We start from the raw sequence: 24246 nt of genomic DNA, 5'->3' as shown, positions 1-24246 counted from the left end.
TGCTTCATAAAATTACTCCTTAAAATGTATTATATTTGTCGAGAATGACCTGATAACTATAAAAGGTTATTTAAAATATATATAAAATATTTATTGATTTTATTTGCGTGCATTGAAAAGGACCGACGTACACACAGTAAATCCCAGTGGACCGTGCTACAGTTATTTGGTTTTCACAGTCTCTGTTACTGCCCTAAAGTATCACATTGTGCTTCCCTCAGTCCACACGGCTAACAACTTCGCCTTTACCAAAACGGTTACGTCGCTGACGTCTATATCACATGATGTAGCGCCCGGTTCTGCGCGCGGCCGTGATTTAGCGGAAGCGTCGTGACGTCATGCGTAAGCGGTTGGCGGACCGCCATCTTTCTTGCCCGGGCCGCCTGGCAGCGTTGCTTCGTGAGTCGGAGACTCCGGTAGGGAAAGGCGGTAGAAGTGGGAGAGCGGTTGCGGGAGAGGGAGCTGGGAATTGTTGCAAAGTCTGAGGAGCGCCCAGGTGAGGATAGGGAGGAGATTGGGCCTGGCAGGGCGGATGGAAGAAAGCAGGGCCCAGATGCAGCTAATTAGGTGAGGGGAGATGAGGGAAGGAGACTAGTGAGGAACGGATGTTGAAGGAAGAATGGAGAACAGCGGTGGATGAGGGAGAAGTATAATGCCGAGGAGAGACATCTAGTGAGGGGAGGTTGAATACAAAGTCTCATTACGAGAAGATGAGCAGTGAGAGATGGAGAACCAGGCCCAATGTGGAGGAGGAGATGGAGAGCCTGTTCGCAGTTTGGGGACTGTGGGAAAGGAGTGTGAGGTGGTGTAGGCGATGGAGATTGAAGATAGAGCGAGTCAGATCTTGTAAGAGGAGGTCAACGGTGACTATGAAGAGGTGTAGACTGGGAGGTGAGTGGGTAGATAGATGAAGAGGTAGCCCTTAGAAGGTGCGTGGATAGGTAGAGCAAGAGATGAGATGGTGAGGGGGAGGCTGGTGGATAAGAGGAAGAGGTAGACGGTGGAGGGGAGATGGATAGAAGAAGAGATGGAAAAGATGGGGAACTCCTATGAAACAAAAGAGGTAGACTGGGGGAGGGGAGGTGGACGGATAGAGGAAAAGCTGGAAAGAGGGGTAGAGAAAGATGGGTAGAGGAAAAGATGGGGGACTCCTATGGAAATGGAACAGGATAGAAAACTGTTGTACAATAAATAGGGGCAGAGCACTGGGTGGAATGGAGAATTTTATACTGGGGTAGCTAGATAATGAAAAGAGAAATCTGGGTGGGACTATTATGATTACCTTTCAAACTTGTGGTTTGTACTTTAGATTTTCACTTTCCCTGTTTTTGATAACTGTTCATAAACTCTGAATTTGCTGTTATTTCTGACTTGGCTTGGCAATAGTTTACTTAACATTACTTTTATAGCAGTTGATTTAGGTTTATTTCCTTACATGGAATCTTATAAATGGAATGTTAACAGGAATTTATCTATTTTGATTTGGGCAGATTTTGTTTGTGTCTGTTTTGTATGGTGAGCAGTGAGAAATGTGTTATGTTAAAATACACATAGTTTCAGCACTTGTGGTCCTTAAACATGTTTATTTTGGAGGGCATTTTCAACTGTGGTCCTGTTTTGTGTCCATGCTTGTGCATACTGTTCACATCTTCAGAGAATGCCCCTGACCGACCCATGGCCATACCCCTTTTAATTGTGTGCTAAGAGATTTGCACCTCCACACTCAAATTACATGGAAATAATTTTAAAACAAATAGGAGCAAATATTTTTTCACTCAAAGAATAGTTAGCTATGGAGCTTGTTGCCGGAGGATGTGGTTACAGTAGTTAGCATATCTGGGTTTAAAAAAAGGTTTGAACAAGCTCCTGGAGGAAAAGTCCATATTCTGTTATTGAGTTTGACATGGGGGAAACCACTGCTTGCCCTGGTAGCATGGAATGTTTTGCTACTAATTGGATTTCTCTTAGGTACTTGTGACCTGCATTGGCCACTGTTAGGAGGAGGATACTGGGCTGGATGTTCTGACCCAGTATGGCTATTATGCTAGTCAGTCAGTCATGCAATTGTTTTAAAATCTTCAGACAGCCTTGAAAAGCTGATGCTTCATTCCTTGCTTCAGTCCATTGATTCTTATTTCAGCAGCAGGGAAACAAAATAGGTGCCTGCTTTTGGTTCTTATTCTCCCCTCCTTATTTAGAAAGGTGTCACTGGCATGGGGAAGGAGCAGTCTAGGTAAACAAGGAGCATTCACTCACCAACAGGTTGAGATGAGCAGAGGTGGAACTAGTTCTCTTTGGAAACTGCAGTTCTCCAAGAAGATGATGTGCTTGGTATGTGCATGCATGTATTTTGTACTGCCTTTCAGCTTCCTAATTGAGAGAAGCTGCACTTCTTGGAAATTTTCAGCACAGTAAGATTTTAAAAATGTGCCTTTTTTGATATGAGAATGCTTGAGCTAATTAGTATTTCTAAGACTTGTTAGTTACAATCATATTAGTTTGAGATGACTAGTGTATACAGTTGGCACTTGTTTTCTATGTATAATACATGATTGAGCTGCCGCTGTTGTATTCTGCGATAACATTCATTTACAATTGTTAATTCTTGTAGTTTTTCTTTTTCTCTAGAAATATAATTTTTTTTTCTGTAGTAACAAAATAAACCAGGTCTATTTACAGTGATTTAGAGCCCTTAGGTTTGTTTTCAAAAATATTAATGTTTCTCCGAGGACAAGCAGGCTGCTTGTTCTCACATGTGGGGTCGACGTCTGCGTCGGCCCAGGAAACGGCAAATTTTCACCAGCAAAATTAAAAAGTTTTGCCAGTCTTCTGGCGCACACGCATGCGCGGATGACTTCCCGCCCGTCGCGTGAGCATGCCTCCTCAGTTCTTTTTTGTCCACGACGAGGTGACAGGATTTTTTCTGCTCTCCTCGTTCTTGGCACAGGAACAGAGTCTGACGACTATTTCTTTTATTATTTTTCTCATTTTCTTAAAAAAAAAATATATATTCCTGTAGTTACTTTTAGTATTGTTTTTTCTATTTAAAGTTTACTTTCTTTTCAATGCGGCCATCGTTTCTCCCTTTTTGTGCCCTTCTCTTTTTTGGCACAATCACGTCGTTTGATTTCGCCGAAGCCGTTTTTCCTTCCATGTCATCGAAGACACCCAGCGGCTTCAAACGTTGTACTCGGTGCAACCGGACCATCTCAGATACCGGTTCCCATGGCTGGTGTATCCAGTGCCTTGGGCCCGACCGTAGCCCAACCACTTGTAGTCTGTGTCTTCATATGAAGAAACAGACCCAAGCGTCTCGAGAAGCCCAACAAGAAAAGCTTTTTGGGGCTCGGTCCGGTCCTTCGACGTTGACATCGATTTCTGTACCGAGGTCGGCGTTGACATCGAAAGGAGCATCGACATCGGGAAGAGAAGTAATGGCTGCTGAGAGACCAACTCACGCTGGGAGCAGTGAGGCGTCGAGTGGGTCTCCACCTGCCTCAAGGCCTCCTGTTATGCAGGCCCCTCCGGGACCGAGCTTCGTCAGACCCGGCCCGTAGGAGATATGAGGGTTCCAAGTCCTCATTAGTACCGAGGAGTCTCGATGACGGGCGCCAAGCGAAGGCGAAGAAGCACCGTCATCGTTCTCCTTCGACACACGGTACGGGGAGCTCCAGTGCGTCGAGAGTGTCGGCACCGAGAGGATCGCTCGCCCTCGATACAGGAGATGCCGCTGCGTTGGTCTCCTAGCAGCCCGGTACCTGCTCCCTAGCCTCCATGGATTCTGACACCGCCTGTTCCACTGACCCCGCAGCCTTCTCCAATGGCGGCTCTGGACGAGTGCATCCGGGCCTTGTTTCCAGAACCTCTGGAAGGACTGCTACGACAGCTTCAGTGTCGGGGGTGCTTGCGCGTTCTGTACCATCTGCTGCAGCGATGTCTGGCCCTTCTCCTGTGGTGAGGTCCCCGACTGCGGTGCCACCTGCTACCCAGGTCGACTCGACGTTGGTGGAGGGAGCTTCACTGCAGTCGGACCGGGCGTCGGCCTCTCGACATCGCCGAGGAACAACGTCCTCTATGGCGTCGAGGCAGGTTCAGTGTTGAAGTACCTTACCACAGGTTTTATCCGACACTGAGCAGGAGCGTTCATGGCAGTCAGAGGAAGATCTCAGGTACTTTTCTTCTGATGAGTCCTTTGGGATGCCCTCTGATCCTTCCCTTCCGCCAGAGAGGAGACTATCTCCACTGGAGAGTCTGTCTTTTTCCTCTGTTGTCCGGGAAATGGCTATGGCTATTCCTTTCCCTGTGGAGGTTGAGGTTGAGCCCAGGACTGAGATGCTGGAGGTCCTGGATTATTCTTCTCCACCTAAAGAGGCCGTGACAGTTCCTCTGCATAAGGTTCTGAAGGAAGTCGTTATGCAAAACTGGTCGGCCCCGCTGTCTGGCCCTGTGGTCCCGCAGAAAGCTGAATCCCAGTATCAGATCCACGGTGAACCTGGATTGATGAGGTCTCAGTTACCCCACAATTCCATGGTGGTGGACTCCGCCCTCAAGAGAGCCAGGAGTTCTAGAGACTATGCTTTGGCGCCCCCAGGCAGAGAGGCTAAAACTCTTCTTTTGGGAGGAAGATGTATCAGGCCACTATGCTTGCCGCCAAGATTGTCATACCAGCTCTTCACGAGCGTGCACTTGCAGGACTCGATACGGCAACTGTCGAGCTTGGTTGATGCGTTCCCTGCGGAGCTGGCCGAGCCTTTTCGCCAGGTGGTTAGGCAGCAGAAGGTGTGTCGAAAGTTCCTGGCCAGGGGTACATTTGACACTTTTGATGTAGCATCCAGGATAGCTGCTCAGGGTATAGTAATGCGCAGACTCTCATGGCTGCGTGTCTCTGACCTGGATCATTCTGTCCATGAGCGAATGGCGGATGTTCCTTGCTGGGGGGACAACCTTTTTGGTGAAAAAGTAGAGGATCTTGTTGATCAGATCAAGAAGCATAATGATGCTATGGATTCTCTCTCCCACCGGGCGCCTTCTGCTACTGCCTCTTCATCTAGGAGGTATTTTGGAGGGAAGAGAAGTGCTCCTATTCCTATCCTAGGTGTAGGTACACTCCTGCTTCTCGGCAGCCTGCCCAGGTTCAGCCTCAGCGCGCTCGTTCTCATCAACAGTGTTTGTCTAAGGCCCATACCACTCCCCAGCAAAAGCAAGGGACAGGCTTTTGACTAGCTCCAGTTAAGCATAGCCTCAATAAAAGTGTCTGTACCGGACAACTTGCCTGTCGGGGGGAGGTTGATATTTTTTCACCAAAGGTGGCCTCTCATAACCTCCGACCGGTAGGTTCTTCAAATAGTCCGGTTAGGGTACACCCTCAATCTGGAATCCAAACCTCCAAATTGCCCACAAGGAGCTCATTCTTACAGCTCCCAGCACAAACAGGTACTTGCAGAGGAACTCTCCGCCCTTCTTAAAGGCTCAAGCGGTCGAACCTGTTCCATCAGGGGGAGAAGGGTTGGGATTCTATTCCATGGACTTCCTTGTGCAGAAAAAGACAGGGGGGATGCGTCCCATCCTAGACCTAAGGGGCCTGAACAAATTTCTGGTTCGAGAAAAGTTCAGGATGGTTTCCCTAGGCACCCTTCTTCCCATGATTCAGGAGAACAATTGGCTATGCTCTCTGGACTTAAAGGATGCTTACATACATATCTCGATTCTTCCGGCTCACAGGAAGTATCTTCGGTTTCGGCTGGGAACTCAGCGCTTTCAGTACCGTGTATTGCCTTTTGGTCTGGCGTCTGTGCCCAGATTGTTTACAAAGTGTCTGGCAGTGGTAGCAGTGTGGCTACGCAGACTGGGAATGCATGTGTTCCCTTGTCTCGACGATTGGCTGGTGAAGAGCACCTCAGAAGCAGGCGCTCTACAGTCCATGCGAATTACTATTCAGGTGCTAGAAGTTGGAATTCATTGGGGCTCTGTTGAACACAAAGACAGCTTGAGCTTATCTTCCCGACGCAAGGGCAGACAACCTCCTGTCTCTGGTGTCCATGTTTGAAGTGTCTCAACAGATCACGGCTCGGCAGATGTTACAGTTCATGTAACTCCCATGGCACGTCTACATATGAGATCAGCTCAATGGACCCTAGCTTCCCAGTGGTATCAAACTGCGGGGGATCTAGAGGATGTAATCCAACTGCCCACTGACTTTCGGAATTCCCTTCAGTGGTGGATGATTCGATCCAATTTGACTTTGAGACGTCCATTCCAAATTCCTCAGTCACAAAAAGTGCTGACAACGGATGCATCCCTTCTGGGGTGGGGAGCTCATGTAGATGGGTTTCACAATCAAGGGGCTTGGTCCTTTCAGGAAAAAGATCTTCAGATCAACCTCCTGTAACTGTGAGCGATTTGGAATGCTCTAAAGGCTTTCAGAGATCGGCTGTCAAACCAGATCATTTTAATTCAGACAGACAGTCAGGTTGCTGTGTATTACACCAACAAGCAGGGGAGCACCGGATCTCACCCTCTGTTTCAGAAAGCCATTCAGATGTGGCTTTGGGCGCGCTGACACGGTATGTTTCTACAAGCCACTTATCTGGCAGGCGTAAACAACAGTCTGCCGAACAGACTGAGCAGGATAATGCAACCTCACGAGTAGTCACTGAACATGAGAGTAATCCGCAAGATCTTCCGAGCGTGGGGCACCCCCTCGGTGGATCTTTTTGCCTCTCAGATCAATCACAAGGTCCCTCAGTTTTGTTCCAGGCTTCAGGCCCACGACAGACTAGCGTCAGATGCCTTTCTCCTACATTGGGGAACAGGCCTTCTGTATGCGTATCCTCCCATACCTCTAGTAGGGAAGACTTTGCTGAAACTCAAGCAAGACCGTGGAACCATGATTCTGATTGCGCCCTCTTGGCCTCATCAGATCTGGTTCCCTCTTCTGGAGTTCTCCTCCTAGAAACCGTGGAGATTGGAGTGTTTTCTTGCCCTCATCACCCAGAACGAGGGGTCGTTTCTACATCCCAACCTCCAATCTCTGGCTCTCACAGTCTGGATGTTGAGAGCTTAGAAATTGCCTCTTTAGGTCTTTCAGAGGGTGTCTCCCGAGTCTTGCTTGCTTCTAGGAAAGATTCCACGAAAAAGTGTTATTCTTTCAAATGGAGGAGGTTTTGCCATCTGGTGTGTCAGCAAGGCCCTAGATCCTTTTTCTTGTCCTACACGGACCCTGCTTGAATACCTTCTACACTTATCAGAGTCTGGTCTTAAGACCAACTCCGTACGAGTTCACCTTAGTGTGATTAGTGCTTATCGCCATGTAGAGGGTAAACCTATCTCTGGACAGCCTTTGGTAGTTCGCTTCATGAGAGGTTTGCTTTTGTCAAAGCCCCCAGTTAAACCTCCACCAGTGTCATGGGATCTCAACGTCGTTCTCACCCAGCTGGTGAAAGCTCCTTTTGAGCCACTGAATTCCTGCCATCTGAAGTACTTGACCTGGAAGGTCATTTTCTTCGTGGCTGTTACTTCAGCTTGTAGGGTCAGTGAACTTCAGGCCTTAGTAGTGCATGCACCTTATATTAAGTTTCATCACAACAGAGTAGTCCTCCGCACTCACCCTAAGTTCCTGCCTACGGTGGTGTCGGACTTCCATCTGAACCAATCAGTTGTCTTGCCAACATTTTTTCCCCATCCTCATACAGTTTGCATACCCTGGACTGCAAGAGAGCATTGGCCTTTTACGTGGAGCGGACAAAGCCCTTCAGACAGTCCGCCCAGTTGTTTGTTTCTTTTGACCCCAACAGGAGGGGAGTCGCCATCGGAAAACGCACAATCTCCAATTGGCTAGCGGATTGCATTTCCTTCACTTACGCCCAAGCTGGGCTGACTCTGGAGGGCCATGTCACGGCTCACAATGTTAGAGCCATGGCTGCGTCAGTGGCTCACTTAGCCTCCATTGAGGAGATTTGCAAGGCTGCAACGTGGTCATCAGTCCACACATTCACATCTCACTACTGCCTTCAGCAGGATACCCGACGCAATAGTCGGTTTGGGTAGTCATAAGTACATAAGTATTGCCATACTGGGAAAGACCAAAGGTCCATTAAGCCCAGCATCCTGTTTCCAACAGTGGCCAATCCAGGTCACAAATACCTGGTAGGATCCCAAAAAAACTATAAAACATTTTATACTGCTTATCCCAGAAATAGTGGATTTTCCCCAAGTCCATTTAATAATGGTCTGTGGACTTTTACTTTAAACTTTAATCTAACTGCCTTTACCACATTCTCTGGCAACGAATTCCAGAGTTTAATCACACAAGAAACATTTTCTCCGATTTTTTCAAAATTTACTACATTGTAGCTTCATCGCATGCCCCCTAGTCCTAGTATTTTTGGAAAGCGTAAACAGACACTTCACATCTACCCGTTCAACTCCACTCATTATTTTATAGACCTCTATCATATCTCCCCTCAGCCGTCTTTTCTCCAAACTGAAGAGCCCTAGCCGCTTTAGCCTTTCCTCATAGGGAAGTCGTCCCATCCCCTTTATCATTTTCGTCGCCCTTCTCTGCACCTTTTCTAATTCCACTATATCTTTTTTGAGATGCGGCGACCAGAATTGAACACAATATTTGAGGTGCCATGGAGCGTTACAAAGTCATTATAACATCCTCATTTTTGTTTTCCATTCCTTTCCTAATAATACCTAACATTCTATTTGCTTTCTTAGCCGCAGCAGCACACTGAGCAGAAGGTTTCAACGTATCATCAACGACGACACCTAGATCCCTTTCTTGGTCGGTGACTCCTAACGTGGAACCTTGCATGACGTAGCTATAATTCGGGTTCCTCTTTCCCACATGCATCACTTTGCACTTGCTCACATTAAACGTCATCTGCCATTTAGACGCCCAGTCTCATAAGGTCCTCTTGTAATTTTTCACTATCCTCCTGCAATTTAACGACTTTGAATAACTGTGTCATCAGCAAATTTAATTACCTCACTAGATACTCCCATCTCTGGGTCATTTATAAATATGTTAAAAAGCAGCGGTCCCAGCACAGATCCCTGGGAACCCCACTAACTACCCTTCTCCATTGAGAGTACTGACCATTTAACCCTACTCTTTGTTTTCTGTCTTTTAACCAGTTTTTAATCCACAATAGAACACTACCTCCTCTCCCATGACTCTCCAATTTCCTCTGGAGTCTTTCAAGAGGTACTTTGTCAAACGCCTTCTGAAAATCCAGATACACAATATCAACCGACTCACCTTTATCCACATGTGCTGCAGAATCTGTTTGGGGTTTAGAATCCAACTCTGCCCCCCCAGACCCATTTTTGTTCTGTTCCAGGCTGCACTCTGTTAGTTGTTTATGGTTTCAGGTCAATCTATGTTATGTCCTCGCTGTTGCGAGGCCCAATTGACCAATGTTCATTGTTTTGAGTGAGCCTGGTTGCTAGGGATAGCCCACATGTGAGAACAAGCAGCCTGCTCGTCCTCTGAGATAGCGAAGATACTTACCTGTAGCAGGTATTCTCGGAGGACAGCAGGCTGATTGTTCTCACACACCCACCCACCTCCCCTTTGGAGTTGTTTATTTGTATTTATGCTTTTTGATTTTACTGAGGAGGCACGCTCACACGACGGGCGGGAAGTTGTCCGTGCATGTGCGGTGCGCGCTGCACGCGCACCAGAAGACTCTGGCAAAACTTTTTAATTTTGCTGGTGAAAATTTGCTGTTTCTTGGGCTGACGTGGACGTCGATCCCACATGTGAGAACAATCACCTGCTGTCCTCGGAGAATACCTGCTACAGGTAAGTATCTTTGCTTTTCTGTATTTTTTAGTATAGTAGAAGCCCTTTTCCTGAAGTGTGTTAAATGTTGCAATTATTGATACTAAATGGAGAAAATTAACCACACAGAAGCTGCAAATCTAATGCAGTAACTATTGGGAATGGTGCCTGCATTTTGTTTTACAGGTCCCATGGTAAGGTCCCAGGTAGCACATGATACTAAGATCAGAGTTAGTGCAGAAGCACTGAGTGCCTCCTATTCAGGAGGCAGTAAGTAGGCCTGTCTAGTTGCAGAACAGCTGGTTAGCATTCGTTATTTGATATTTGCTACCTGCAAAATTCTGGAAATGCCCATTCTCAGCCCATATCCTACTCCTAATACAAAAAGCACTTCTTACACAGTTTACTACACAATAATTGCAAAAACACCACAAAACCTTTAACACGGTTCTTCGCTAGACAGTTGCTATGCAATAAACCACACATTATGTGTGTAATGCAGTCTCTTTAAAGGGCCCCCTGGTGTCTTTGCATATATTTTTCCGTTTCTTGACAAATATAAATACCCTAGTATACAACCACAGCTCTTATTTTAAACATCTATGTTAACCAAACCTGTTAATATAATCTTAATGCAGAGATATAATCCATTTATCTGAGTTTTTCCCCATCCTGCCCTTTTTTTTTTAAATCAAAACATTTAGGGCCTGTTTACTAAGGTGCGCTAGTGGTTTTAGCGCGTGCTAACAGTGTAGACGCCCGTAAGAATATAATGGGCATCTACATGGTTAGCACATGCTAAATAAACATGCTAGCATGCCTCTAACAAGGCCCTTATAATATGGGCATTTGGCGTGTACCAGCTCTACAGATCAAAAGGAAGTCTTGGATTTTGACTAAGAAATGTTTATAATTGTCTGAAAATATTCTTTTTGTATGTGTTTATGAAGCATTCACTATCTGCACTATTTGTCACTTTGATTGAGTTTCTTTACCAAATGTGCAGTTGTTTTGGAGAAAGTGTATGAAGTGTTTCATTTCAACTGAAACTTGCCTCAAGTGGAAAGATGATGCTATGAGCCTTCAGTAGTGGGTTGTTTTTAATTTTCCCTTTCTCTTTGCAAAGACAGTTCTCTGGCTGAGAGACATAGATTGTAGTTCCCACAGGCACCCAGTGGATGTGTGTTCTTAGCGAGCATGGGCTCCCAAACCAGTCCTGGAGGGCCCCCTCCAGCTGGTTGAGTCTTCAGTATATGTTCAATAAGTATTCATGTTTGCAAATCTCATGTTTATTCATTGTGTATACTCTGAAAATTCAACTGTCTGGGAACTGCTGCTCTAGAACAGTGATCAAAGCTCCTTCCTCAAACGGATGGTTTTGTTTCTTTTCTAGAAAAGGAAGAAAGCAGCAGATGACTAACCAGTGTATGCTGCTACTTTCTCTAGGAGTAAGTGGAAGAAGATAGTGCCTCAGAAGAATCTCCCATGCACCTTTGAGGTATAGGGACCCAGATAGGGGAAGGAAGGAAACAATTTCTAGAAATTAGAACAGTTTCTCAAAATAGAATATTTGTGTGCATTTGATTTGTTTTGTAGACAACGCTATGTTGAACTTTAGTTTAAGAAAGTCAGTATGTAAGTATAAGATAATATTTTCAAGACATACTGACACAGCTTGGGGTTTCCTTAATTCTTTATTTTTAAGGTGATTGTATGTACATTTTCTAACTGAAGTTAAGTGACAGTATGGTTGCTATGAGATAGTGATGGATTCAGTTAAGACTGCAGTGAGAATAGGGTTTTATAGCTAGGTTTTACATTAATGATGCTGAGCTGGAAAAGGGGCAGGACTTGGAGAAAGGAGGTGTGTTGGCTGTAAAATCCCTAGTAGTGCAGGCATTTCTTTGTCTCTGTGGTCCATGGCAACTAAGAGATGCTGCTGTTGAGAGGAGCCATATTTTGAAGTCTCAGTGCACTGCAGTTATCTCTATTTATAGCATGTTGGATGTGCTGGGGAAAGTCTTAGCAGTGGATTGATATAGTGAACATTGCTCATAGAAAACAAAAATTAAACATTATTGTAAAATATGTAGTATGAGGCGACTGATATTTTGTAAATTCAGATGAATATTTTGGAACTGAGCAGTAAGAAAATGGATTTTGAGGCTAGTAAGAAGAGAAACCACTTGTCAAACCTGTTTAAAGTTGCTAGTTTTACTCTTTAGTTATACAGTCTACCCTTTTTGCTTCATTGTAAAGCCTTTACCTTGTTCAAAAATGTTCTACGTGTGTGTCTTTGGATTTAATTGCATTCTGAAATTTTTATTATAAAATAAACTGATTACATTGTAGTGTGTAAATACAACACACTGTATTCAAGCCTGCTGGTATTTTCAGATTCTTTGACAAGCTAATTTTGGTGAGTAAGTAGCTGATGTACAGTAACTAATGTGCGCTATGCATTAGCACAAGCTAACATCATTCAGGCACAATTGCACTGCAGGTCCTATTTTACGCAGTAGGTCATACTAACAATGCCTGTCAACACAATGCAGAAGGGGAAGGGATACCTGACATTATAGCCAGTTAGGGCAAGCAGTCTAGAATCCAACTGCACTCCTCCTGGGCCCAGTTTTGTTCTGTTCCAGGCTGCACCTCCGCAACTAGTATATAACTAGTTTCAGGTTGAGTGAATTACAGGCCTCAACATTTTGAGTCCCTGTTGTCCTAACATTGTTTTTGGTGAGCCTGGTAGCTAGGAATTCTCAGCTGTGAGAATATGAAGCTCTGCTTGTCCTCAGAGAAAGCCAGGTTACTCAACTGTAGCAGGTGTTTTCTGAGGACAGCAGTCCAAGTATTCTCACATACCCTCCCACCTCCCTTTAGAGTTGTATTTGTTAGCTTTTTTGAAATTATTGAGAGACCCACACTTTCGCCTCGGGTGAGAAGGCACCAGTGCATGCTTGAAAGTTCTCTGTTAATACCGCTAGTCAGCATCTGCACTGGGCTCTGTCAGATGATGTCACTCAGCTTCAGGAAGGTATAAAGGTCTAAGATCTATAGCCGTTGAAGCATTAGTGGAAGAAATACTGGTCTTCAGATTTACTCCAAAAATGCAGGAAGCACTCTGTTTGTAATGAAGAGGTTTAAGAAAAAAAAAGGGGGGGGGGAGGCTAAATGAGTAGATTTTACATTTTGTGACAGACCTGGGAGAGGATTTGAAAAATGTATTTTGGATAGCAAAGGATCTGATTGGAGGGCGAATAAGGAATAGATGTCAAGTTAGCCATAGATTGGTGTTTGGTGCAGGCTATTTTTTTTTTTTTTTTTTTTTGTACAGACAGCTAAGACCCTCAGTAAAGTTTTGACTTTTTGGTAAGGAAAGGGAAATGGGACTTGATATACTGCCTTTCTGTGGTATTTTGCAACTACATTCAAAGCGGTTTACATATATACAGGTACTTATTTTGTACATAAAGGGTACAATTTTGATAGTGTTTATTTTCATTTCTTATATATCGCCTGCAAGCTCACAGTCTGTGTCGTCTTTTTAGCACAATTTAATGTACATGAAGGCCTCATCACTAATTGGCATGTGTACTTGCTTCTCCCTTCTAGTAATTTGGTCTACACCAGAGGGAGGAATGAAAAACTGTAATTTTTTTCTGTTCTGCAGGCATTAAAGTGTAACCTTCTTCTGCAGGTGAGAAGAGTTACCAGACTCGATGAATTTCTACCGAAATGTCCGAAAAGTCAAGCCAGAGCACAAAAGCAAAGGATGGGAAAAAGTATGCAACACTCAGCCTGTTTAATACTTACAAAGGAAAGTCACTAGAAACACAAAAAACTGCAGGTAAGTTGGGGAAATGCCTTAAGAAAGAGCGGCTTGGATTTTGTTGAGGTAGAACATGCTTAGCCAACACTGGGACTAGATCAGTATTTTCTTTGATATGTGTCGCATACTGTGCCACAGTTGGAACTTGAATATAACCTCCTATGTGTTCCTGCTTTGAAAATAAGGCTATAGACTGGTTTGCTGAAGTGAGTCTGATTACATAAAATCTGGTATCATCAGTGCCACCAAAGAGATTAAAGAACAACAAAGAGAGTCCAAAATCTCCCACAAAAAACACAAGACAACACAACAAAACAAGCGGAAGATATCCAGAAGGACCAGACTGAAGCCACAGATGTTAAAAACCAAAATGATTTATTAGGACCCAACACGGTCCGTGTTTCGGCCGAAAGGGCCTTCTTCAGGGGTCTAAAACAGAAATATAACATATATAATAAAAATATAGAAACATATCTCATATGTAACAGTGGCATTAAAATAGAGAATAATAAAAATGTACATATAAAGGACATTTCCCTATCATCAAGCCGATCAATCCATAGACTGGTGGGTTGTGTCCATCTACCAGCAGGTGAAGATAGAGAGCAATCTTTTGCCTCCCTATATGTGGTCATGTGCTGCCGGAAATTCCCCAGTATGTTCTCTATCTCTGCAGGTGTGTGGTCGCACAGCAGCAGCTCTGGCTAGGTCTCCAAGCCTAATTGTTTAGATTTTGTTGAGTACCTGGGGTTGAGGGCTCTTCGTGAGCAAGTGCAAACCTGGTGGTGCCAGGTCCCTCCTTTTCTCCCCCCTCCCGCTGGCTCCGTTAAAAAAAAAAAAAAATTTTTTTTAATGTTCAAAAAGGACGTCCATTTGCAGCTGCTCACTGGAACAAGTCGCCGCTGCTCGGAGCAAGAAGCAGGTAATTTTTACCTTTTACTAGTCGGCAGGGGGTTCCCCGAACGGTCTTCACGTGGCTATGGCCTCGGATGGCAAGGGCGCGAAAAGACGCTTCCCGGAACGCGTTCGCGCACCTAGCGGGGAAGCGGGGGGCTCGAAGGTAGAGTCGCCTTTTTTGGGCACCCTTTCGGAGCCGGGAGAGTTCCCCTGTTTTTCCTCCGGCGCGGCGGCCTTTCCCGCCTTAGGCACCCATCCCCCCGCTGGCCGGCCGTGACCGGCCACGCTGCTCGGACAGCGTCTTCTTGGGCCGCCCTCGAGGGGGGAGACATTAACAGCTTGGTCGTCCTTGACTTGGGCGACGGTAAAAAGTCAGCGAAATTAAAGCGCTATTCTTCCCGCGCGGCTCCTTGGAGTTTCCCGCCGGACGCCATTTTGGACACGCAACATGCCTCTCCTCCCGCTCCTGGGAGCGCAGATGGAGGGCGCCTCTAGGGCTGCGGCACAGGCTGCAGAAATGCACAGACTGGGGAGTTTCTCCCCTGAGTTCATTTTGCTGCTGCATCAGGCCTTTCTTATGCAGAACACTGCTCCTGCTCACCTCTCTGATAGGGGTGATGAGGCCTCTATGCTTAAGCGCCTTCGGGTGGATCTTCCACCCCTGGGGGACTCGGTCTCCTCTGATGTGGATGACGGCAGTGTGTCTGAGTTCTCCCAGAGATCCTTAGCGGACTCTATGGAAGAGACTGATCCTCGCTCGGATGGAGCAGACGACCTCTCTGCAGCGCGGCTTTTTCGCTCAGAGGATTTGCCCAACCTGCTTGTGCAGGCCATGAGCATCTCTCAGCCTCTACTGGCTCCGCCATTATGCTGGGAACGAAGCGCCCGCCTAGAACCTTCCACGTTCATGAAGCCATGCAGACCTTAATTTCAGCGCAATGGGATGCCCCTGAAGTGAGCCTGAAAGTAGCCAGGGCTATGTCCCGTCTGTACCCCTTGCCTGAGGGGGAATGGGAAACCTTTGTCTGGCCCACAGTAGATTCCTTAATCACTGCCGTGACTAAGAAAATAGCGCTGCCGGTGGAAGATGGCACTGCCCTGAAGGACGCGCAGGACAGGAGAATGGAGGCGACCTTAAAGTTGTCCTTTGAGGCGGCCGCTCTGAGTTTGCAAGCCTCGGTTTGCGGCTCCTACGTGGCTAGGGCGTGTCTGACTGTTTTGCAGCGGGCTTCCCCTTCGGATCCTTCCTGGCGGGCGGAATGGCCGACCCTGGAGTCGGGTTTGGCCTACTTGGCAGACTTGCTGTATGATGTTTTGAGAGCCTCGGCCAAATGTATGGCTCAGACGGTCTCTGCGCGGTGGTGGCTCTGGCTTAAGCATTGGTCTGCTGACCATGCCTCTAAATCTCGCCTAGCCAAGTTGCCTTTTAAAGGCAAGCTGCTCTTTGGGGACGAGCTGGACAAGATCGTGATGGAGCTCGGCACGTCTAAGGGCAAGAGGTTGCCGGAGGTCAGGACTCAGGCCGGCAGTGCCCGTCCTGGTTCCTCTAAGGGCTGATTCCAGGAAACCCGTCGGTATCGCCCGGGCAAGTCGGCCTCCTCTGCCTCCGCTTCCTTCAAACGGAACTTCTCCCCCAAGCAGCATTCCTTTCGCAGGGACCGCCGTCCCGGAGGTTCGTCCTCCGGCCCGCCCCCAGGGTCGCATACCCAATGACGAGGACCTGGTCCATAGCCCATTGCAGATAGGAGGAAGGTTGTCCTCGTTTCTGGGCGAGTGGACCAGGGTAACTTCAGACGCTTGGGTTCTGGAAGTCATCAGAGACGGCTACAAGCTAGAGTTCTGCCAACCCCTAAGAGACGGGTTTGTAAACTCTCCTTGCAAGTCCCAGGTCAAAGCAGCTGCCTTGCAGCAGACTTTGAACAACCTGATCCGCCTGGGTGTGGTGGTCCCGGTGCCAGTAGATCAGCTTGGCAAGGAGCACTACTCCATTTACTTTGTAGTGCCAAAGAAAGAAGGTTCTGCTCGGCCTATTCTCGACCTCAAGGGAGTCAATCGGGCCTTGAAAGTTCGGCACTTCCGGATGGAGACCCTCCGCTCCATAATAGCTGCGGTGAAAAAGGGAGAATTCCTGGCCTCCCTGGACATCAAGGAAGCTTACATTCCCATCTGGCTGCCTCATCAGCGCTTTCTGCGCTTTGCAGTACTGGGCCGACCCTTCCAGTTCAGAGCCCTCCCGTTCGGGTTGGCTACGGCTCCGCGGACCTTCTCCAAAGTAATGGTGGTCATCGCGGCCTACCTCCGCAAGGAGGGGGTGCAAGTCCATCCCTATCTGGACGACTGGCTGATCCGAGCCCTTCCTATGTGGAGTGCGGGAGAGCTGCAGACAGGGTCATTGCTCTTCTGAGCTCCCTGGGATGGGTCATCAACTGGGAGAAAAGCCAGCTGCGCCCGACTCAGTCCCTCGAGTATCTGGGAGTTCGATTCGAGTATCTGGGAGTTCGATTCGACACCCAAGTGGGCAGAGTGTTCCTGCCAGACAACCGGAGCATCAAGCTTCGGACCCAGGTGGACCAGTTCCTAGCCTCCTCTACTCTTCGAGCTTGGGACTATGTGCAGCTGTTGGGCTCCATGACGGCCACGATGGAGGTAGTGCCCTGGGCCAGGGCTCATACGAGACCACTTCAGCACTTTCTTCTGCGGCGATGGACTCCAGCCTCGGAGGATTACGCCGTACGCCTTCCTTTGGATCCAGCAGTGCGAAAGGCACTGAGCTGGTGGCTGAGGCCAGGCAAGCTGTCCACAGGACTGCCTCTTACGACCCCGGAGTGGGTTGTCGTCACGACGAACGCCTGCTTGACGGGCTGGGGAGCCCACTGCCTGGGACGGACAGCGCAGGGGCTCTGGTCTCCTGCAGAGACAAAATGGTCCATCAACCTCCTGGAACTCCGAGCCATTCGGTTGGCGCTTCTAGAGTTTCTCCCCGGTACTAGTGCTGAGGCCCTGTGCGGGTCCTGTCAGACTATGCCACGGCTGTGGCCTATGTCAATCTCCAGGGAGGTACCAGGAGCGCCCCTCTAGCCAAGGAGGCCATGAGGCTATGCCTGTGGGCGGAAGCGAATCTGGAACAGCTGTCGGCGGCCCACATTGCGGGAGACATGAATGTCAAGGCGGATTTTCTCAGTCACCATACCTTGGATTCCAGAGAGTGGCAACGGTCTGCTCGAGCGTTCTTGGACATCACGAAACGCTGGGGCCGGCCGAGCCTGCATCTGATGGCGTCCTCGGCCAATTGCCAAGTGCCGCGTTTTTTCAGCAGAGGACGGGACCCTCGATCTCTGGGAGTCGATGCTCTTCTCCAGCAGTGGCCGGCACAGGAGCTTCTCTACGTGTTTCCGCCCTGGCCCATGATGGGCAGGATGCTAGGTCGGGTGGCAAAGCATCCGGGCCGGGTGATCCTGGTGGGGTCCGGATTGGCCCCAGACGTCCCTGGTATGCGGACTTAGTCAGACTCTCGGTGGACGGCCCTCTGCGGCTGCCAGCGGAGCGGGGCCTCTTATATCAGGGTCCCGTGGTGATGGAGGATCCCTCCCCCTTTGGTCTTACGACTTGGCTCTTGAGCGGAAGCGGCTGAGGAAGAAGGGCTTCTCAGACAAGGTCATCGCCACTATGCTGAGAGTGAGGAAGCGCTCTACTTCTACCACTTATGCCAGGGTTTGGCGTACCTTTGCGTCATGGTGCGAGGCAGGCTCTGTATCGCCCTTCACTGCTCCAATATCTTCAGTGTGGCGTTCCTGCAAGAGGGGCTGGAGAAAGGCCTGTTGCTCAGTTCGCTGAAAGTCCAGGTGGTGGCTCTAGCTTGCTTCAGGAGTCGTCTGAAGGGGACATGTGGTACGCGTTCTCAAAGGAGTTCATCACCTGCGCCCCTCGCTGCACTCGATAGTGCCTACGTGGAATCTCAATCTGGTGCTACGGACCTTGCAGAAGCCGCCCTTTGAGCCCTTGCCAAGGGCATCGCTGAAGGATCTGACATTGAAAGTGGTCTTCCTGGTGGCTATCACATCAGCCGGAAGAGTTTCCGAGCTCCAGGCGCTCTCGTGTAGAGAGCCGTTCCTGCGATTCACTGAGGCAGGAGTATCAATTCGCCCAGTGCCTTCCTTCCTGCCCAAGATTGTTTCTCGATTCCATGTGAATCAGCAGCTTTACCTACCCTCCTTTCGTAGGGAGGATTACCCAAAGGATGCGCTCAAACACCTGGATGTTAGACGGGTCATCATCAGATACTTGGAAGTGACCAATGATTTCCGGAAGTCGGATCACCTGTTGTGCTGTTCGCAGGCCCTCGTAAGGGTCTGCAGGCATCTAAGCCTACGGTGGCACGTTGGGTCAAGGAGACGATCGCGGCAGCTTATGTGGCGGCAGGGAAGATTCCGCCTATTCAGCTGAAGGCACATTCTACTAGAGCACAAGCAGCCTCGATGGCGGAGTCCAGATCTGTCTCCTTGGAAGAGATTTGCAGAGCGGCTACTTGGTCGTCGGCTCATACTTTCTCACGACATTACCACTTGGATATGGCTGCTCGGGCCGAGGCCCAGTTTGGGGCTTCAGTGTTGCGTTCAGGGATTTCCATGTCCCGCCCTGGGTGAGTACTGCTTCTGTACATCCCACCAGTCTATGGATTGATTGGCTTAATGATAGGGAAGGTAAAATTATGTATCATACCTGATAATTTTCTTTCCCTTAATCATAGCCGATCAATCCATAGCCCCTCCCAGATACCTGTATTGTTTGTGTTCTGGTTATATTTCAGGTTCAAGTTCAGTCTTCATTTCCTGTTCACGAGGACTTCGTGTTCAAGTGCTTCCAATTGAAGTCTCTTCGAGTTGAGACGATTTGTGTTACAGTGAGCTGCTGAGTCCTCTCCCCCTGTTCGGTGGTGCCTGGATTGATAACTAAATTATGCCGGCGCTCCCTCCCACTTCGTGCGGCTGTAGGGTAGCTTGGTATCCCTCCCGCTTCGGCAGCGTTAGGGTAAGCCAGCTCCTCCCGCGGTTGCGGTAGCAGGATAAGCCAGTTCCCCTCGTGTCGGCGAGTGTGGTTTCCCGCCCACCGCCCCGGCGGTGGTGCGCTGGAATATTTCCCCCCCCCGCTTCGGCGGTGGTGAGCTGGGCAGAGTGTCCCTTTGTGGGTGTAATTCTCTAAGTGCTGAGTCCTGCGGATGGAGCTTTGATATCGACATACTGGGGAATTTCCGGCAGCACATAACCACATATAGGGAGGCAAAAGATTGCTCTCTATCTCCACCTGCTGGTAGATGGACACAACCCACCAGTCTATGGATTGAATCGGCTATGATTAAGGGAAAAGAAAATTATCAGGTATGATACATAATTTTACCACATGTAATTACAAGCCATTTATATAGATCCTATATAATAATTCTCACCTCCAACAGGATGTGCCTGGGACCGTGCCTGCCGGAAGTGGTCTGCTAGGCAGGCACGCACTGACCTCAGTGACATCAGTGACAGACAATTTGGCAAAGCAAAACAATCTGAGTGCTGGCCATTAGGACACAGGGTTGATAGGAGAGTTTTAAAAGACTGAAGGAAACGAAAGTGTTAAACTGGAGAAGGGGGAGAGTTGTGAATGACTGAAAGACATGCAAATTTGGGGCAGGAAAACAATCTCAATGCTGGCCATTAGCACACAGGGTACATAGGAGAGTTTTAAAAGACTGAAGGAACCAAAAGTGTTCGGGGAGGGGGGGGGGGGGGGGGAGCAAGTTCTGAATGAATGAAAGAAATGAAAATTTACGAGAGGAACACAATCTGAATGCCGTGCATTTGTACTCAGGGTAGATAGGACACTTTAAAAAAAAAAATGAAGGACGTGGAAGTATTACATCTTGGGGGAGGGGTGAGAAGGAAAGCGATACTGGGCGTTAGGGCCACGGGAATACATAGACTTTGAAAGCCTTAAGGAACCCAAAGTGTGGGAAGGAGGTGGAAAAAGGAGGGGGAGGAAAACGGCGTGAGGGGCATTAGGAACAGGGGAGGGGGCTCTGTCACACACTCTCATTCTCACACACACACTGTCACACAGACAGTCTCACTCTGTCACACACCCGCACATTCACTCTGGCTCTCTCAAACATACACACTCCCAGGAAAACCTTGCTAGCGCCCGTTTCATTCGTTCCAGAAACGGACCTTTTTTACTAGTATATAATAAAACAAGAGTGTATAAAAACATGAAAATATGACATTTAAGATAACTAAGAATGCAGTTAAAAATACAGATAAAATTAAATACACGTCAAAAAGGCAGAAAGACTTATGGAAATAGTAATGTTATAATGGCCATGCACATTATACATACAAAGGCAAAATATGAAATTTTATATATACACAATTATAGGAGTGCATACAAATACTAAAAGTCTATATAAGAATACAAACAACGGGATTACAGGCGAATGTATGAAGGTGATGATATTCTCGAGATAAGTAATAGAGACACCAACACTTGCATGAATTATTATTCAAAGTTTGTCATACCTTCAAATTGGCATATACAGGTATTCCTCCAAAGAATCTCACAAAAATGAGACGATCTGGACAAAAGTAAATGCAAAAATTATGAAAATGGAAAATAGAAATGATAATGTTAAATATCTTTTACACTATATGTGTTGCCATCTGTTCAGTATCTTTTTACTATTATTATTTTTTAACTCTTGTCATTTTAGTTTCCACATTTTTTAATATTTTTAACATTATCATTTAAAAGCAAATTTACTTCTCAATCTGTTTTCTTCATGTTTACCCGCAATCCTGCATTTCTCTCGAATTCCCCAAATACAGCCAACGCTGCTGCCAAAGTCCGCTCTGGCTCTGCCACATAAAGCAATAAGTCATCAGCAAACAGAGCTATGCGGTGCTCCCTCTTCCCCACCATAATACCCCGAATATCAGGGTGATTACGCACGTTTCTTTCTTTACAACATCCGTAAAATCCGCCCCTTTCTTTCCGAGCACTCTACCAAAACCCTCAACACCCTTGTCACCTCTCGTTTAGACTACTGCAATCTGCTTCTTGCTGGCCTCCCACTTAGTCACCTCTCCCCTCTCCAATCGGTTTCAAAACTGCTACCCGTCTTGTCTTCCGCCAGGGTCGCTTTACTCATACTACCCCCTCTCCTCAAGTTGCTTCACTGGCTCCCTATTCCGTTTTCGTATCCTGTTCAAACTTCTTCTACTAACCTATAAATGTACTCACTCTGCTGCTCCCCAGTATCTCTCCACACTCGTCCTTCCCTACACCCCTTCCCGTGCACTCCGCACCATGGGATAAATCCTTCTTATCTGTTCCCTTCTCCACTACTGCCAACTCCAGACTTTGCGCCTTCTGTCTCACTGCACCCTACGCCTGGAATAAACTTCCTGAGCCCCTACGTCTTGCCCCATCCTTGGCCACCTTTAAATCTAGACTGAAAGCCCACCTCTTTGACATTGCTTTTGACTCGTAACCACTTGTAACCACTTGCCTCCACCTACCCTCCTCTCCTCCTTCCTGTACACATTAATTGATTTGATTTGCTTACTTTATTTTTTGTGTATTAGATTGTAAGCTCTTTGAGCAGGGACTGTCTTTCTTCTATGTTTGTGCAGCGCTGCGTACGCCTTGTAGCGCTATAGAAATGCTAAATAGTAGTAGTAGTAGTAGTAGCAATTCCGCCAAGGGTTCTATATAAATGGCAAATAGAAGTGGTGACAGAGGACAGCCCTATCTAGTCCCACTACCAGTTGGGAAGAATGGGGTATAATTGCCATTAATATGGAGACAAGCTTTTGGGTCTATATATAGGGCCGCCACCCACCTACTAAAGTTGCCTCCAACACCCATACGGTTCATGACGTCCCTCAAAATCCCCAATTCACCCAATCAAAAGCCTTTTCTGTGTCAATGGCCAACAATGCCGCCCCTGGTTGTGTCCTCTGTGCCTCCCACAACAAGTGTAGAGTACGTCTAATGTTGTCTCCCACCTGCCTCCCTGAAATAAACCCAGATTGGTCTACATGTAAATTTCTGTAAGACCCTACCCAACCTATTGGCCAGAATTTTAGCCAGTATTTTCACATCTACATTTAACTACGAGATGGGTCTATATGAACCACAAATTGTGGGGTCTTTACCTGGTTTAGGTAGCACCAAGATCCTCGCCTCTGACATAGATCTCAGCAGTCCATTACCCTGTAACACTCCATTGCCTATCGCGTTAGCTGGGGCCCTAGCTCTCCTACAAACATTTATAGAACCTTGCTGTATATCATCAAGTCTGGGGGCTTTCCAATTCGGGAGACTTTTGATGACCCCCTTGCACTTCCCCCAGTCAGATAGGTTCCCCCAATTGGGCCTTTTCCGAATCACTCAGACACTTTAACTGTATCTGATCCAGATATTGGGCTAGCCCAACCTTTGATTCGCCCTCTGGGTTCCTGTACAATTCCTGATAATATGTCACAAAGCTCCGAGCTGTTTCGGTGTCTGTGTAATGCCTGCCTCCCCTTCCATCCCTCATTTTTTTGAATAAGAGATTTGGTTCGTCTGACCCGTAACAGACGAGCCAATAGGGCACTTGATTTGTTGGCAAATTCAAGCCTGCTGTTTAAGCTTAGTTCTCATGTAGTCAGTGTCTACCATTTGCAGTTGCTCTAACGCTCCCCTTCCTTGTCATCAGCAGCAGATGAATCCATTACGAATGGGTTGTGTCCACCTACCAGCAGGGGGAGATAGAGAACACTGAAAACCATAGTGCCTCTAGGACGGCCAGCTCCATCTGCCTCTCAGTATTTCTCTATCTCCCAGCAGGGTTGGACGCAGCTTGTTCAGCTCCTTGATTCTGCTTGGGGTGGCTCCTGTGCTTTTGCCAGTTGTAGCAGGGGTGTTGTGGCTAAGTGGAGCCCACTTTAAAGGCACATAGGTTGCCCTTTCCCTGCCTTACCCTTCCCCCTGTGTGGATGCAGGCATATACAGTGGTGGAAATAAGTATTTGATCCCTTGCTGATTTTGTAAGTTTGCCCACTGACAAAGACATGAGCAGCCCATAATTGAAGGGTAGGTTATTGGTAACAGTGAGAGATAGCACATCACAAATTAAATCCGGAAAATCACATTGTGGAAAGTATATGAATTTATTTGCATTCTGCAGAGGGAAATAAGTATTTAATCCCTCTGGCAAACAAGACCTAATACTTGGTGGCAAAACCCTTGTTGGCAAGCACAGCGGTCAGACGTCTTCTGTAGTTGATGATGAGGTTTGCACACATGTCAGGAGGAATTTTGGTCCACTCCTCTTTGCAGATCATCTCTAAATCATTAAGAGTTCTGGGCTGTCGCTTGGCAACTCGCAGCTTCAGCTCCCTCCATAAGTTTTCAATGGGATTAAGGTCTGGTGACTGGCTAGGCCACTCCATGACCCTAATGTGCTTCTTCCTGAGCCACTCCTTTGTTGCCTTGGCTGTATGTTTTGGGTCATTGTCGTGCTGGAAGACCCAGCCACGACCCATTTTTAAGGCCCTGGCGGAGGGAAGGAGGTTGTCACTCAGAATTGTACGGTACATGGCCCCATCCATTCTCCCATTGATGCGGTGAAGTAGTCCTGTGCCCTTAGCAGAGAAACACCCCCAAAACATAACATTTCCACCTCCATGCTTGACAGTGG

The 24246-nt window shown here is 47.4% G+C and overlaps 1 protein-coding gene across 1 annotated transcript in view; it reads left to right on the top strand.

Moving 5' to 3' along the window:
* Positions 1-368: 368 nt before the first annotated feature.
* Positions 369-24246, top strand: part of PRRC2C (proline rich coiled-coil 2C) — a 458438-nt gene continuing 434560 nt past the window's right edge. Inside the window, 2 exon segments of the mRNA XM_030208285.1 lie at positions 369-496; positions 13494-13643. Of these exon segments, the coding sequence (XP_030064145.1) occupies positions 13532-13643 (112 nt within the window). The 5' untranslated portion in view covers positions 369-496; positions 13494-13531.

The sequence above is a fragment of the Microcaecilia unicolor genome, chromosome 6 (genome assembly GCF_901765095.1).
Source record: "Microcaecilia unicolor chromosome 6, aMicUni1.1, whole genome shotgun sequence".
NCBI classification, from domain to species: domain Eukaryota; kingdom Metazoa; phylum Chordata; class Amphibia; order Gymnophiona; family Siphonopidae; genus Microcaecilia; species Microcaecilia unicolor.
This window is presented reverse-complemented; position numbering and strand designations above follow the sequence as displayed.